Below are 17,288 nucleotides of genomic sequence, written 5' to 3'. Positions count from 1 at the left end.
TCTGAAAGCAAATTTAGCAAGCTTTCCAAAACAGTCGACCTTTTTGACTGTACTGTACTGTATTTGACCAAACTACGGTTAAAAACAACTTACAAACAGAGTTTTTCGACTAAAATCGGAAATCCAAATATGAAATACCCCTAAGAGGAATACTTCGGCGGTTGCTTGGCTGTATATTTATTTGTCGGCGAATTTCTTTGAGACATGCACGTCCAATTGTTTAGTTTAGGTGGGTAAACAGTCGGGTACTTTTGTTGAATCTGTGAGTCTGCGGATCTGGGCAATGTATTTATTTAATTAACGCTAATTCCGGCCTGCGGCTCCACGTCCTCGTCAATATTTTTCATTCATTGAGCAAATAAACACTAGCCAGGTCGCGTGTTCTGTTCGAAATGCGAGAATCCGAGATGTCCGCCTGGTTAAACTGATCTTGAGTGGGATCGAACTAGGCAAGGTTCAGATGAGGCTTTAGATAAATTATTTCGAACTTTTTAGCTCCTAAAAAAATACTATTTTGTTTAATTTTTGGAATACTCATAGACATTTCTGGCGTTCGTGTTCCTATATTAAGAACATTGAACCCAATATGTTTTTAAGAACGAATGTTCTCAGTTCGAGAACAGCGTGCTTGAATATTTTTAAGTGTTCCTTTTTTTGGTCAAAGTCCCTGATTCCCATAAAAAACGAGTTATTCGTGGTTTGTTCATTTTTTTATTAGTTTTTGGTTGTATATATGTAGCGTAACTTGTAATAACGTAACTAAATTTTACCATTATTCTTTCACTTTCTGTGCTTTGGTCCTAAATGACAAAAAAAAACAAAAAAAATTGGTTGATATTATATGTTTAACATATAGATTATGTTATATACGTATGTGTTTACAGTGGATGCATTAATAATAGCAATAATAACAACAATAACGGACAGCAGGGCGGCGAGAACGCTGGCGAGCTGTGGACCCGATAAAGCTCGAATTCTTCTGGGTCCTGGGTTCGGGTCCCCTGGGCCCGGCCTTATCTCCACCGTTACCCAGCCCCCTGCTGCTGCTTCAGCCGGCGCCGGCGCTTGCCAAATATTTATTACTCTCTACATATCGTACATAAACATATACATCGACTCCTATCGATCCTATCTGCTATATCTTCTCGCTGGCTTGGGGTTTTCTTTGCTCATCAGCAGGGCCAAAGAATGCCGTCCACATCGCACATTCTTCCTTCTTCCCGATGTGGCAGGGCCTTTCTTTGGCCCCTTTCTGATTGATTTTGTTGGTTCTTTTAAATTCCAATAGATAGTCAGATATTTGCAGGGGTGTGTGGGGTGGGGAGGGGCTTTAAAATTAGACACACAAAGAAAATCGTTATTGCTATCGTTAAATAATTACTGACGATACAAATAATGGTGTATTGCAGCACACACATACCATATATACACAGATAAACCCCGGTCCTCGGGCGGGATGGGGCAATGGAAATTACTGCCGGGTCGGGTGGGGTGCGTTAACTATTTCTGATTTGTTTTAAATAAAAGGTATTTTTTGGCCACGAGTTCTGATCCCAAGTCGACGTAGCATCAACTCAGAGCAGGGCACGTGGTGGGTAGTTATAGGAGCGGTTACTGTGGGTTTTGGCTGATTAGTTATTGGGCATTTAGTTGAGTTCCTTGCGCGTCGTGTTGGGCAGCAGGAGGCACATGAGGCCGCCGCCGATGAGCAGGCCCGACACGATGAACGTGGGCGACGGACAGTAGTTGTCCAGCAGCTGGGCGATCACGATGTTGCCGATGATGCCGCCCAGGCGGGCGGCCACCATGGAGATGGCCACGCCGGTGGCCCGCAGCTTGGTGGGGAATACTTCGGTGATGAGGCAGTCGAGGGCCGCATTGGCCGCCGAGATGGCGCCGCTGAAGATGGCCGAGACGACCAGGTTCTGGACGGAGCTGCGCACGAAGTACATCAGCGCCGAGCAGATGCCGGCGGTCATGGTGCCGGCGATCAGGAAGAACTTCCTGCCCAGCATGTCCATGCCCAGGATGGCCATCAGGTTGGCCGGCAGGGCGGAGGCCAGCGATATCAGGGACTCCATGAACACCGACGACGGTATATCCGCCCTGCACTTGCCTTCGGTGATTTCCACCTCGCCTCGCTTGACCACGAAATCGGTGACTTCACACACGCCCGCCGACTTGCCCGGGAAGGCGCTCTCGTACTCCTCGAAGCGGTTGAAGAGCTCCGGGAACCACATCAACAGGCCGTAGTAGCCAATGTGGAATGTAAAGTTGATCGTGATCGAGACGATGGTGAACCGCAGAATGGGCGACTTGAATAGGGCGCGACTGTGGTCGACCATCCCGCTGATCATGCGGCTGTACTTGTTCTGCACACTGCCATTGCTCTCCAGCAGCTTCTCGTCGACCTCCAGGTCGTAGACCATGTACTCGTCCGGCCGGCGCTTCGTGTTCGTCACGAAGATGCCACGGAAAATGGCCAGGGCACGATCCTTCTTGCCGCGCGTCAGCAGGAATTTCGGGGACTCCGGCAGGTAGAAGAGCAGGAACCCCACCAGGAACGAGGGCAGTGAGCAGACCAGCAGGAAGATCCTCCACGAGTTGTAACTAAAGTGGGTCGACTCGATGCCGATCGAATGCGGGATGATCAGCCAGGCCAGGCTGGCCACGAACAGGTTGCCGAACGTCCAGAAGGCGGCCATGAAGCTCAGCATGGAGCCGCGCTTCGCCTTCGGCTGGAACTCGGCGAAGTACGACCAGATCACAGGACCACTGCCGCCCAAGCTGCAAGCAAAGAGGTTTATTGGTTATCGACTTGCGATCGGAACTATCGAGAATTAATCGGGACTATCGGTGCAACGAGGAAAAACAAGAAAATGTAGGTCCCAAACTGGCTTTATATCCTGATTACTGCGAAGAAATATCTACAATTTGAGTTTTCAGTCTATATCAGGTATACGTCAAGTATTCCACACCGTACAAAAACATCCGAGTATTTGGAAGCCCACAAAAACAGCGAAAATTGCATTGTGAAATAATTGTTGTCAGTTGGCTGGGGGTAATTAGCAATCGATTGGCAAAAAGTAATGTTGAATATAGGTGAGCATGAGGGGAAGCGGTGACTAAGCGTCAATGTAACCCAAAAGCAAGGGGGGCCAAGGCCTGAGCTGAGATTTTCCACTTGTGCTGCTTTTGCCTGGGGCTTCGATCGCTTTTGCGTTCGTTACATTTTGGGCCATTTCGATCGGACTCGGGGATTCGAGCCTTTAATTAGCATAATCAGTCACGACATGCGGCTCAAATATTTTGTTGTTATTTATAACAGAGGTAATTGAATTAACACTCGGCCCCGGGTGCGGCCCGTGTGTCACTCGATCCACAAATCGATCCCAGAGCGGTGATCCATGGCTACCTAGAGCGGCGGCATCGCCTCATCGACTGGGTATTTTTGTGCAGATGCCAAGGCGGTACCATAATCGCATCATAAAAAGAGACAAGTTCGGAGCACTTCTAATAGACCGGTGAGAACTATGATGTCTTAAGAACTCAAGTGGTAGCTGATGGATTATCATAAAGAGTACCATCGACTCGTAAAATACGGGACATCTGAGAGAAACGATACGACATCAAAATATGAAAGTATCAACTGGAGAAAAGTACCATATAATGTCTACAAGATCCTACTTTGCAGTATTCTTCTGGGCTCAAAGCAGTCGGTTAGTTGAAAAGATACTCACGCTGCACCATTGAGGAACCGGAAGAGCATGAAGAAGCTGTACGACTGCGAGAAGGACGAGGCGACGATGCAGAAGGCGTTCATGAACGAGATGACGATGAGGACCTTCTTGCGGCCGAAGCTGTCGGCGATGCTGCCCCAGAAGTAGGCGCCCACCATCATGCCGATGAAGATGATCGAGTTCAGCCAGCCCTTGGTCTCCGTGTTCAGCTTCAGGTCACACTCCGCCGACGGCAGGATGAAGGACATCGAGATGACGTCCATCTCCTCCGAGGTGCTGACCAGTCCGCAGATGGCCAGCAGTATGTAGTGGAACTTGCCATAGCCGCACAGCTCGATGGCCCTCTCGAAGTTGGCCACTATCGGGGTGGTGGGCTCCGGCAGGGGGACGGACTTCTTGCGGCCCTTGCCCCCCTTGCCCGGCTTGCCGCCGCCGTTGCCGGGTGGCCCATGACCCCCGTGACCCCCGTGGTCGGGGGCGTCCCGCTCTACGTCCTGCTGCTTGCCATTGCTGGCATGGCTGTCGGGCTCGTAGCCGCGATTGTCCGCCGCAAACTGATACTCCGGCTGCTTGGCTCCGGTGCCCAAGGAGTACGGCTGGATGATCGCTCGGTTGTCGATGTGCGAGGTCGCGTTTCCGGTGGCTGGGGCGATGACCTGGCCAGTGGGATGGTTGCTTGCTTGGTTGCTTGCTGCGCTCTGGTTGTAGTTCGGTTGTAGTCCAGCTTCTACATTATAGGCTATAGGTGGGAAAGAAGCACGGGTAAGTCAAAAGACATGGAATACCTCTATATTTTTTTAAGAACTATACATAATAATACATTTCATTTCAGGTGGTAAACTTTTGAAAATTATACTTTTCTTAACAGATATAAATACTCACATTCGCTTTTGCCCTTTGCGGAATCACCTTCTACCATTCTATAGTTCAGGGGTTTTTTGGCTTCTTGTGCGCGTAGCAAAAAAGAAATTGGGATAACTTGTCGGGGTTTTTGGTGGCCTGTTGCTCTAAGCTCTGCTTAGATGGGTACAGTTGTGTCTGCCTCGCTTAGCGGTCTGCAATCGAAGAAGAGAGGGAGACGTTATCGATAAGTCAACGTCATCGACCGATCGATTGATCGTTTCGACACTTCGAAACAGGGCGAAGTGGTTTAATTTAACGCAATTGGGCGGCAATTGAGCTAAATGAATGAACGATCTGCTCGTCGCGCACAAACAACATCGTAATTGATTAATAAAAAATTATGCCGAAATAGCGCGGCTCAGAAATTAACCGAAAGTGGTGAAGGCGTGAAAAAACCCCCATTTCGGGTCGACATTTTTATTGACAAATAATAGGGGGAGCTGAATTTGTTGTGCATTTAAATGCCACTGGTCAGGCAGTGGGTGGGGGCTAAATAAATGGGTGTTGCAAACATGTTTAGGCCTAATAAAGTAATGAGACATGTGCAATTATTTATTTTGGAAAATTTGTTTTTTTTATCGGTAATTTACATTGTGTACTTTAAACGAATAGCAGAATGAGTGTTTGATTGATAATTTAAATTGTGTGCTTCAAGCGAATAGCAGAAAATAATCGTATGAGCGAAAAAAGTTTCTTCTTCTGCTCTCCCCGATAATTTCATATTCAGTTCGTGATCTATCTTTCACTTTATTCAATAGACAGGAGCAAAAACAACAACTGCAAATGTGCATCAGAAATCATTTGATTCGTACTCGCATTCGCATTCGCATTGAACCTGAACCTGCCGTACGCATGTGCAATGAAGGAGAACAGGAACCAAAACCGCAACGGCATATGCACTGGGAGAAAATGTGGCCACTAGGCAAAAGAATTAAAGCGCATTATATTTCTCCAACTCTGTGCTCTAAATAAGTCTAAGGTATAGAGTATTTTCCTGTTTTCAAGCTTGCAATGTAAGTAGTATTCCTATCCTCCTTTACGTTGTCCAATGATCAAAGGACATCGCTTTCTATGATCCATTTCTGATTTGAATGGAACCCTCCTCCCATTTTGTTCTGTGTAGGCGCGAGTTCCGCAGCTCTCAGTGGGTGGCTGTGTTCCAATGCCACTGCGTTCCGTTCCGCACTCTCCCTCTTTTAAGGCGAAGATAATCGCCCGCAATTAGCCATGTTTTATTATGAATATATGTTGATTTATGCCCTGGACGACGATTAAACGTAAACGCCTACGCTTCCGCAAGCCAGAGCCACATGGCCCTTCACCTGGCCTTCGTACCAGGCCCAGTTCCACTCCCGGTCTTGTTCCCATTCCCATTACCATTCCGTTTCCCCCGACTATGCGGTGCGCCGTGAAAAGTACAGTCGCATCTCCAATGGCTAGGTCCATCGGGAAATGTGATAGGCAATGAATTTAAACTTATTCACTGGAGTTCTCTACCCCTCAGTTTCAATCGTTAAGATTGCTCCAATCAACTTTCGAGTTCAACCATGATTTATGGAAATGCGACGCGAAAACGTTCTACCCATAGAAGTACGACTGTATAACTCTGCTATGCTATGCATTAGCGCCATAAAAACGCACCTGTTTCCAGTTTAGCTGTTTAACAAGTCGCATTATAATGATTGTCTTTTTCAAGCGCAATTAAAGCAGCGCAACTGGAAAAACTGCGTGTGAATGGAATACCCCGGACTTGACTTGGTCCCAGCTTTATAGTCGGGGCCTCAATGTCATCCGATTCCGCATCCGAATCCGATGCATGTGTCGGCTGCCCAGGGGTAGGCAGGTGGAAATTGGTGCAGTGCTTTGTTTTTTGCGCCTTTGCATATATCTCAAATTAATTAGCACATAAAACCGAGGCCCGGGCCTCTAGACTTTGGGGCACTCAGCCAGATGATATGGGAAATAGCGCGGTTCGAAGTCTGAATGAACCCATAAAAGTACGGATTTTAGCAAAACATTTGTGAGAATTGAACCACTCAATCGATTACCAAACCAGTGCGAAAAAGTGACTCAGAGGAATTGTTTAGATTCCCTCTAAAATGGATATGTAAGCAAAGCATTTTGAGGCGCTACCTTGATTGAGTGTTCCAAATAATGTCAATACGTCTTGCTACCGTATAATGTGTGGGAATCGGGTAAACTATATACTATTCATTTCCCTTTGCTCGGACTACATTTTTTGGGGTTTAAGTGTTCCTAAATGGAGGTAGAGGTGCTGATGATCAGCGCTTTCTTTTTATTTATGTAACTTCCGCTTGGTTTTTCCCTGCTGCAGTTGCAATTTGTAGTGCCGAATATGAGTTTGTTAATTGGTAGTACTGCTAATTTAGCACAACTTTGTGTTCGATGATTGGCATTCCATTACCTGTGGCTGTTTTTCGGCCTGCGCTCGTTTTCGACCTGGAGATCTTTGGGTTTCTTTGCACCTGTGTTTCGGGGGCTTATTGTTTGGCAATTAATTTTTTGCGCTCTGCTAAATATAACGAAATATATTCTTTGCAGCGTTTTAAATATTGGTTTTTACTGCGCGGTTACGCCCTGTATTTTTGCACTTGTTTGGTGTTTGTTTATTTTGGACTCGTTGCAGCTGGATTAAATTTTCAAAAAATTGCTCGTCAGCTCAGGGTGGACTGTTTGTGTTTCTGCTTGTAGTGGATCTTGGCGTTGGTGGTGCGCGGAGTTCTCAGCGAGGTTTGGCGATTGTTGCAAACTGGCGAAAACATTAAAACCGTTGGCTGGCACTCAAGGGGCGAGTGGCAAGGGGCATCGAAATCGATACAGCGGACAGGGAAATTTGTATTCTTTCGGATGCTACGAAATTGTGGTATTCGAGGGGTAACTTTGAGCGGCGCTTCGGCGTTAGCGGTCTCTCGATCAACGTTCGGGCACTTCGAGCGGTGGAAAGTATCTGAGCGGCGTTCGACGTCCGCTTAAATACACAGAAATCGCATCCGCGGAACGGGCGGAATGGAACGCGGCTTATCAGCCGCTCAGCACCGCCGCTCCACCCCCTTTTCCGTTGCGCGCCGCCTGACGTTCCTTTCCCGCCGTTCCGCCTGCGCGCGCGCTCACCAATTGAAATTCAAATTGCGATCATCGCCAAGCGCGACCAGCAATTGCAAATCAATTAAATGATAACACCAAAGAAAGCAAATCAAAGCAAGAATTGACCAGCGGGGAGTGGCCTCGATTCGACTGAAGTCCCCCAGAGATCAGGACAAAAGCAGAAGAAATCACACTTCGAACTCTTGAACACTGTACATATTATCTATAGCCAATGATATTTTAAAAGGTATTTAATCTTTGCTCAGAAAGCAAAAAGCTGGTCGTTATATAAAAGGAAAAACATTCAGAAAATATGATTTTTTGAAGTAGAGTCGAATTAGTGTTGTTCTTCATACACTTTCCGTATGTTTTATTTTAATCTTTAAATAAAATACCCATTACTAGGTTGGACCATGGCCAAAATTACTGAAAATTGAAAGTGTCTCATAAATCAAGTGCTAGCCATCGAATATTATTTAGCTGTCAGAAAAAGACATGTTTTCCGATTCTGCAACTGAGTTTCTTCCAAATAATTTAAACGATATGAAATCCCTTGTTATTATGTTCCCTGGAACAACGAAAGCAGTAGGGACACTTAGTGATACGTTTGAGAAGCAAGTCCCAAACCCGTGACCGGACCGTGATCTACCTTGATCCCCAAACAATTCGGGTGAGTCAAGTTCAGTATAATGAGCATCGATCGTATAATGATCGTCGATCGGGTGACAAACCCGGTGAGAATTCAAAATTTCGACTTCGGATCCCTTTCTGCGAACAATTAACGGCAACAGGCATCGGCTTAAGTGATCAAAAGAAAATACTTGAGACTTAATAGCGGCATTATCATTGTTGTTGATATTGTTTCGTTTAGCGAGCGTACGAGTGGATTTTACGTATTGTTGTCATGGCGATTACTGATACTACCACTCGATCGCAGCGAGCAATGATCGTGTAAGCGGCCATGTGACTTGTGAGCCTCAAAAAGGAGAGTAAAAAAGTGCTTTCCGAGACAAAGATCAAGAAATAAGCGATCTATTAGCGGTCCAAAGTGATGCAATTTGAGGAGCTCATTTATCATTATATCATGCGAAAAAATGCCATAAAGTCGATCAGTTCTGTCTAATTGCTTAATTGTTAGTCGCATATCGGTGGGAGTTTTCGCTCAGTGAGTCATCTGCTCTTCGCGTTGTTTATGCGGACCTCAAGATCGCGAACAAAGGGAGCCCCAGATGGTCACTTTCCAAGAATACGTGACTCTCTCCAGAGTCGAATTCAGATGGGGCCTTGCATAATGGGCGATTAGTTCGGAGGTAGTCGTAACCTGACGCTAATTTCAGTTTGCTTCGTTTGGCAAATTATCGCACCTCTGACCCACAGAAGAGCCCCACAAAAGATTGGATGTCAGTGGGGTGTGCGGTAGGTACGTGTTCTTTGTTCGGTTCTCGTTTTCGCTTAATACTGGCTAACCGTTTGTTTGAGCCGCCCCCAATTAATTTAATTAGACATTGTTTGTTGTCACGAAACGAACGCGCCTAATTGAAAATTATGCTAGATGAGGGACAGCTTGAGGGCGATCGTACTGATCGCTACTGAGGACTGTAGATCTCTACAAGTACGATCCTAACGGTAGGGGGCCTCTGGGTTCCTGCCCCGGCTGAGGGTTGCCGCCCCCGCTAAGTTCATTTTGGGGCGTATGTGGCCATGGGCGAGTTTAATCTACAAACAATACCAGAGCCGATGGGCCTTTATATATAGAAGTAAAATGGCTTACTACGTGTACGCGCCAGGAACATTTGTATATAGTCTATATGCACGTTCATCTGTTCGTACATATGTGAACTGGCTATTGTGGCTGAATGTTAATCAAACTGCGTGTGTTGGAGACTCGTTCGAATCGGTTTTGTCTTTTGTCTCGCCCCAGAGCAAGTGTTTCCACATCTTCTCCAGCTCGTCTTCAATTGAACAAACCAGCATTTCGAGCTCCCCCGGCGATCGCTGCACAAACATTTCAATTAATTGACCACTTTCAATTAAAGGCAATGTGCGAAACGAAAACAAAAGTCGCCCGGAGAGCGTGAAAATATTGAGTGCGAGTAACGAATTGCGGGGAATTCGGAATTCCGAATCGGGCATCCAGTAAGCAGCGGATCGCGGATCGCCCCGCTCTATGACTGATAATTCAAAACAAATAAACATGACTAATAGGCTGGATCGCTAGATCGCTAGATCGCTGGAGATTTTGTTGTCGCGAAAGAGTGCGAATGGCTTTGGGCCACAGTGAACCCTCTCCGGAAGCGATCCACCGACCCAGCAACAGGGCCCCCAGCTATTCCCGATCCGCGTGATTCAGAGGACCTGTTCACTGGGCTGTGATGAACAGACCCACCAAGAACTGATTTGCGTCACGAACTTTTGACAGCATTTTCTTTGGCCAAAAGTTCCATAGTTATGCCTAAGGCTCTGAAGAATTTCGTAAGAGTTTCCAGCTTCATAGGAAACTTTTCGAAAATGAATCTGCACACGTGACCCAAAAAAACCATGAAAAGTATGTTTTAAAAACACCCTTTGAAGGTACGTTATAAAAGATATCCCCCTCAGTTCCAGAGTTATATTACGAATTTCGTAAGATTTTTCAACTTCAAACTTTTCGAAAATGAATCAAAGTCAGAAAAAACGACATTAAAAGTAGCCTATCCCAAGATATCCTCTAAATTCCGTAGCATTTCGTAAGATCCTATAACCTCCTTGGGAAACCTTTGGAACTGGTTCCGTGGGAGATATCCCCCTGAAAGCTCTTTAGAATTCCAGAGTACTTTGGGGCCCGAAACCCCTGGGGAATTCGAGGATTACGGATATTTGCATAAGTCTGGCACAGGTGTTTGCGCCCGCCTTCCGTTTTTTGTTTCTTCAATCGGATATTCACTTTGGCAAGCGAATAAATGTTAATATTGCGATGTCTCGCCTTGCTTATTCCACTTGTATTTTTTCGAGTTTCGCGGGCGCGCGACAATTTAGTTTGCATAATTAATTTATGCGTATTTGTTATTTTCAGCTGTTGCAAAGTGTTCTGAACGGCAAAAAAAGCAAAAATATTGGAATAAAGAATATGGAATAATGCCCCTGGGAGGCAGAAAATAATTTGCCTTGGGCCTCCGTGAATCGGAATCGGAATGTGAAGCTTATTTACGAGCAACAGGAAGACCTGCGCCGCCCGCTGAGTCACCCTGCCCACTGTGTTTATCCTTGGGGCGGGGGGAGCGCCTGCCACAGATGGTGGGGACAGCCCGGGATACGCACCTACTGCTGCTGTCCTGGTCGACGACGTCGACGGTTTCGGTGGCGGAAGAGTGCTGTTTTCGAAAGACTCGATGCACGGCGCTGGGCGAGGGACTCGGGATGTATGGACCACGGTATCACTGGTTGGAGGAGCTCCACGCGGCTCCAAGAGCGATTGGACAATGCGTTCCAAGTGCCGTTGGCCGACGCTTTTATAGGCGCCAGCCGGCCCGCCCCCGAACCCTGCGGCGACCAGCCGCCCCCTGCGACTCTTCTCCACGGGATGCTGTGCCGCCCGCTCTTCGCTTCTCGCGATCTCGCAATCTGTGTGCCTGCCACTCTCGGGGCACTCGGTTCTTGGCTTGTGTACACTCAGCTGCTTCTGCTTCTGCTTCTGCTTCTGTTTCGGTTTCTGCTCTTGACGTTATCGCCAGCGGATCGGAAGCAAAAAACAAATAGTATAATAAAGATGATGCTTATCACTGGGCTCTCAGGCGCGCCTATCTTCCGCCTGCCCGGCTCGTAATCGCAACAATGTGTACGGGTCCACGGGTGTGCGGGTGTGCGAAAGCAAGACTTGCAATCTTTACGGCTCGCTTCGAATGCAATGCTCTTCCTCGACCCAAAAACCCGTAGTTTGCCAGCCCTGAGGGCTTGCCAAAAGCAGGCGGGTATTTTTGGCGAGGTCCTTCGCGCCGGATCGGGTGCGAATCGGTTATGAGCGGGTGCGGCTACGGCTCGGACTCTGATGCATCCATCAACGGACTTCGGATGACTGGGGCAGGGCAGTTGGCGGGGGGTTTCACGAATCGGTTTTGAAGCGGTAAATGTTTAACTATGTACCCGTACTGGCGACACATCCAAACATTGGTGATGCACCGGGTTGATACACTGAAGAGGGTTGACGACGCATTACTGTGGCCAAACCGCATTGGTTTCATAATCGAACCGCCTATGAATGGGCTAAAATGGGCCTCTTACCCAACGAATCGCTTAGTCATGCGCACGGCTGGACATGAGAAGGCCTTCGGAACGGGTGCGAACCGGTTGGGCGATCGGTATGGACCAGCTAGGGGTTGATAGTGCACTCCGGCACCGTTGTGCGGTGCACATACCACGATTGAAAGCCAATCGCACTCGGAACCAATATCGAAGGGATGCAGGGTGCCAGAAAGCGCGTCAGCAATATCCAGGCGGTACAGAAATAGCTCTGCGAAGATATATATTAAATATATGTGGTCAAGTGGTGAGTGTGCGTGCCTCTGCCGCGTTTTCTGTCGCCTCGCTTGTGTCGCAATTATTTGCGTGCGGGTCTCTCGCCTCCTCAGTGCCCCCAGAGCCCCTAAGGAGTGCCGTTTCCATTCCCCCACCCCGGGCGGCGGCCAAAGATCTACGAAATTCTTTCAGCTTCATAAAAAGAATATCTTGTTGTGTGTGCAAAGGTTTTTTCCGCAGCCCGCAGCTCGTCCAAGATCAGCGAAACGAGTGCTAGACAGTTTCCCGTATCGAGTAGATTTTGGGAATAATTGCACGGAATTTTTATTATTTTGGGTTGGGGAAGTGTTCAAGTATGTTTTTCTTACGATTCGGAAGAATGTGGTAAGAGATCAGGACTCAGAAGAGTAGCCCAGGCGGTATTTACGTCGCACCCTAAGCGCAGTGCAATGGTCTTGAAATATCTGCGAGCTTGGACTAGGGACTTTGAGATCTCATTAAGCATTTATCACCTAATGGCTGATAATTGGCCAGCAATCAGCTTTAAATACCCAATATTTAGCAATCAACAGGCAGCATTCTGCTTGCTACATTTAACAATCAATAATTAATAATCCCCCTTAAACGTCTTATACTTAACATGGAACATGTAACAAATTGCATTCGACGAAAACCTTGAAACTGTGAACAATGAACTTGTTATATGTTTGGCTATGGTAATATGTTGTTCAAATAATATAAATGTAATAGCAATTCAATTTACTATTGTCCTCGTCATCGATAATTTTAATTAAGGAAACTTTCCCGCATGGGTACTTAAAATTCCCAACAAGTTCTAGCCATAGGTGCATGACCAATAGGTACTCTGGCGGGTCGTAAACCATTTGACGGGAAGTTCTGTGTGGGTGTTTGTTAATAATATACATTGAAGATTTTATACTTAACAGGGAACATATAACATGCTACATGCTACATTCAACAAAAACCCGAATATAAAATAAAATATAATTGTTATAGAAATTAAAAGTACAAATGGCCACGTCATCGATAATTTTAATTAAGAAATAATTTCCTCATTGGGCACTTATAATTCCCAATCAGTTCTAGCCCAAAGATCATGACCTAGAGGTGCACTGGCAGTCAGTAAATCATTTGACCCGAAGTTCTCTGTGGGTGTTTGCTATTTAATAATTTTCATTAAACATTTTATTCTTAACAGGGAACATATAACATGCTACATTCAACAAAAACCCTGAAACTTTAAAACATGTTATACGTTTGTGTGTGGTAGTACAATGCTAAACTAATATTATTATAATAGAAATTAAATTCACAAATGGCCACGTCATCGATAATTAATATAAATGAATTATTTCCCTATCCTGTACTTATAATTCCCAACTAGTTCTAGCCGAAAAATCATGACCTACAGGGGCTTTGGCAGCCAATAAATCTTTTGACCGGAGGTTGTGTGTGGGTGTTTGTGGAGTGCTGAGAGGAGATCTAGGAAGAGCTACCACACTGGAACTGGGCTTCAGCCTGCGGTGCACCAAGGATTATACCGGGTATGTACCTTGTATACGTAAATAGGTAATAAGCTCTAAGAAATAGTAACCAATTCCCATTGAGCCCGAGTACCATTGTGCGTGTAAATTTGGCGGCTGCACTTTGCCAATGCAATGTGGATCAGCTAAAAATAGGCGACTTTTTATTTTCGCCACTCATCTTTCGCAACTCGCAGTGGACCCCAGGCAAATATTGGCCCAGCCGCCCATCAGTGCGTCCAAGTTCAGTGATGTTTGCCCGGCTGTCATCACTCCCACTTGGCCTCCAGCCCTCGTGACCAGGCACTCTGTGTTTGCTTCCCATTTTTTGGACAGCCCGATGTGTGTCCTGTGACTGTCAAGGTCCGTACCGTCTCAGCTCGTCTTCAAACGCCATCAAAGTCAAAGTCAACACCCCACCCAAGCCCAGCCACGCCAGACCCGCCCCTTCCCATGTCATCCGCCTGCTCCGCCGTGATCTCTGTGTACACTGCTCCTCATGTGGGACTGACGTCAGTGGAAATTTGTGTAGACTTTATGAGGCTGCGGCTTAAGGTTTGTTGATGTTTTTGTGGCTGCTGCCACTGGGGATTTATGGGCCACCCACACGGAGATACTCCGCTTATCGGCGAGCCGTTTACCAGGCATAAATCTGCCTACTCTGGAATGAGTTGGATCGTGCTCTGGGCTCTTGGCTCAAAGACAACCAAACACGGTAACAATCTTTAAATGAGTCAAGATCTGGAGATTTTCCCTCGTTTCACATCAACTAAGAGCAAAGCTGGCAGGAATCTCAATCACTTGTCTTGGCTCAAAGACAACCAAACACGGTAACAATCTTTAAATGAGTCAAGATCTGGAGATTTTCCCTCGTTTCACATCAACTAAGAGCAAAGCTGGCAGGAATCTCAATCACTTGTAGTGCTACGCACTGCACTGATCTCGCCTTGAACTGTCCACACAGAAATAGATTCAAGATCATGGGCACGGGCTTGATTGTTTTCCGCTCTCCGAATAGGTGAAATAGCACTTGATTGGTTTTCCATTAAATCTGGCCTGACCTAAGTTTTAGACAAACGACATACCCCCTTCGTAGCACGCTGATCCCTGTGGAGACATCATCTTGGAGAACTGCTGGCATTAGAGCGGCTTATCACCCACTTTGATGGTCTATCTTTAGCTTTACGACCTGCCGTTTCGGTAAGCAGCAACATTATAACGTTCAAAACATCAACATTATAATTGGCTTAGTGGGCTTTTCCCCAGCGCTCTTGCTTGGATCTCAGAGCTCCACTGACGCAAACACAGAACTCTTTGGGTCACGTGAGTCGAAAGTGCCCAGTCACTCTTGGCTACGCAGTGTCTATGGTCCAACGGGTCCGGCTGTGCGCCCCCAGCCCCGTAAAGCCTCCCAGCCGGAACCCCTTCCGAGCGCTTCCAACTCCCCCTGCAATCCCCTTCCTCCAGTCAAATGGAAACCGAAATGGATGCGCACAGCTCGCGGCTTGATTAATCATTGCATGCTCAATATCAATTAAGACAAGGGGAAAAGTACAAGATCGGCTCTCCGCCCCAGAAGAGGCTTGTATCTATGTGTCTTCGTGGAGGGAAAGGGGGGGCGAAAGCCGAGCAGAGTGGGCTGGGACAGAGACGAGAGGAGCGATGACTAATCAAGGGGCTTAAGCAGAAATCAATTCAATGCCCAATTTCAAGAACGACGGCGGAGACGAGTGGGGCACTCCACACTCTGCATTCTACAGTCTACAGCCTCCGGCCTCCAGTGCGAACCGGTTAGAACCGATGCCAATCAACCCGCCGAACCTCTGAGGCAGCTCCGTCATCGGAACCAAAGGGGGCGACACCGAGCCGAGGCCTTCAGTTCCGCAGATCCACTAGGAAGCGACCCAGCTGATTGGGCTTGGGATTCCAGGGAACTGACCAAGGAGAAGCGCCTTTTCTTGAAAAGTAAGCCTTAGCCCTTTGAGAATGGTTTCCAAGTGAGTAGAGTAAAGCTTCTGCAGAACACACATTCTCCATAAATCAAGAGCACGTTCTCAAAGGCGAAAGTATATCATTTCGGAAATGATTCTCGATTTCATGTAGCATCTTCTGGCATAAGCAATTGCCACTTGGTAAGCATTTCTCTCTTGAATCATGATACAAAGTACTCTATGTAGCTGGATTATTTATGGTTGCGCTGTATCTCTTTGATTAAAGTTCGAATGTGGACTGCACCGCGAAAGAATTTTGGGTGGTATATATTTAATAGTGCATTATAAGATCTCCCCCTTGCATGTATAACTACGCAGCTGTTTGGTGTTTCTTTGCAGAATTTGTACCTAAGTTGCGGCACTACTTCCCCAGATCCCTACCCTAGATGTGGAAGAGCACCTAGATATTGCTAGTTGCCTCTGGTGATCGGAGGCTGTCCCTCCATCAATGGCAGACGATCTCTGCCTGCTTGAGTGCCCTTCCACTGCAGAGGCACTTTGCTGAGTTCGTTTTCGTTTCCATTTTGATTTCGGCTCTAATTTGATGCCACTCGCGGACAGGTTTGTGGCGCCCGCGCAGGGACCACAATGGACATGACAACAATTAGAATCTGCCGCTGTCGCTGAGCTCATTGTTCGCCGGGCTCTGTGGATCTGTACACACAAAATGGGCTCTCAAAAGCCGAAAAGCACCTGTTTTGTTTGGCTCAATGCGGCCTTTGTTCGGACTCTGCCACTTTCTGTCTAACTGTCGTGCGGCCGGCTGATTTAAAGTGTTTATCTGGATTAGGGCCTTCTGCCGCTAATGTAATCGAGGCCTTATATAGCCACTGCTGGGTGCGGCTACTGGATCAACAGCGGCGCGCCACGAGCCAGCCGAAGGGCCATAAAAAGTTGAACAAACGAGCGGGGCCCTCAACTCAACTGGATGACTTTCGGGGAGCAGAGCATGTGGCCTGGCTGTATGCAGTATACGCGATATATGGCTCGTGCACACCAGAGCTATTTGCATTTTGGTGACCCCGAGCAGGCGAAAAAATGTATTTATAAGACTTCCCACTGAAATGTGTTGTTTGATTGCTAAATGCTGGCAGGAAGGTGGGCCGGCGCAGCGAGAGGCGGGGGCGGCGAGGGAGCGGTCGGCGGGGCTAGAGAAAGTGTCGGATTGGTGACCCCCAGCAGCCTGAAACTGCCTACGTGGCGGGTTTCTACGAGACTTCCCTGCCTGGCTTACAATTTGCTGGCTGAGTGGACTGCTCAGTTCTAGCGTACTGCTCAAGCAAACGATCCCTACAGTCTGAAATGGAATGGCTCTGTCTCCTCAAATTTGGGAAATAGTCCTGGAGGGACATGTTGCTTTCTTCGAAGAGACTAGCAAGGCAAGGTAGATGTATCTTTTGCAGGTGCATGGCACACGAGTGGACTGTGTGTTTGGCAAACACACACCCTATTAACCCCCAAGCCCCTCCTTGAATCTGCGATCACTCGGGGCAGGGCAATTGTGCAGCTAATTG

At 47.1% G+C, this 17,288-nt stretch overlaps 1 protein-coding gene and 1 long non-coding RNA gene across 5 annotated transcripts; one reads left to right on the top strand and one right to left on the bottom strand.

Annotated features, from left to right (window-relative positions):
* Nucleotides 1-688: 688 nt before the first annotated feature.
* LOC108023508 (synaptic vesicle glycoprotein 2B) lies at nucleotides 689-11,218 on the bottom strand. Of its 2 annotated transcripts, none has more exons than XM_017093048.3 (4): nucleotides 11,046-11,218; nucleotides 4,623-4,795; nucleotides 3,741-4,479; nucleotides 689-2,787 (listed from the first exon to the last, which is right to left on the bottom strand). In XM_017093048.3, exons 2-4 carry the CDS (start codon nucleotides 4,657-4,659, stop codon nucleotides 1,647-1,649), a joined length of 1,917 nt encoding a protein of 638 aa, XP_016948537.1. In that variant the 5' UTR covers nucleotides 4,660-4,795; nucleotides 11,046-11,218; the 3' UTR covers nucleotides 689-1,646. The 2 variants fall into 2 exon arrangements, with proteins under 2 accessions (XP_016948537.1, XP_016948538.1); XM_017093049.3 differs by lacking the exon at nucleotides 11,046-11,218 and adding an exon at nucleotides 7,069-7,607.
* A 3,030-nt stretch (nucleotides 11,219-14,248) lies between these two features.
* Nucleotides 14,249-15,371, top strand: LOC127011062 (uncharacterized). Of its 3 annotated transcripts, XR_007764108.1 has the most exons (3): nucleotides 14,249-14,801; nucleotides 14,856-14,983; nucleotides 15,035-15,371. It is a non-coding gene; the product is annotated as an uncharacterized LOC127011062 (long non-coding RNA). The 3 variants fall into 3 exon arrangements; XR_007764104.1 differs by having other exon boundaries at nucleotides 14,249-14,983; nucleotides 15,050-15,371; XR_007764105.1 differs by having other exon boundaries at nucleotides 14,249-14,983.
* The last annotated feature ends 1,917 nt before the right edge of the window (nucleotides 15,372-17,288 follow it).

Source organism: Drosophila biarmipes, chromosome X (genome assembly GCF_025231255.1).
Source record: "Drosophila biarmipes strain raj3 chromosome X, RU_DBia_V1.1, whole genome shotgun sequence".
Taxonomy (NCBI): Eukaryota; Metazoa; Arthropoda; class Insecta; order Diptera; family Drosophilidae; genus Drosophila; species Drosophila biarmipes.
Note: the sequence above shows the minus strand (reverse complement) of the source record. Positions and strands in the feature narration are given on the sequence as shown.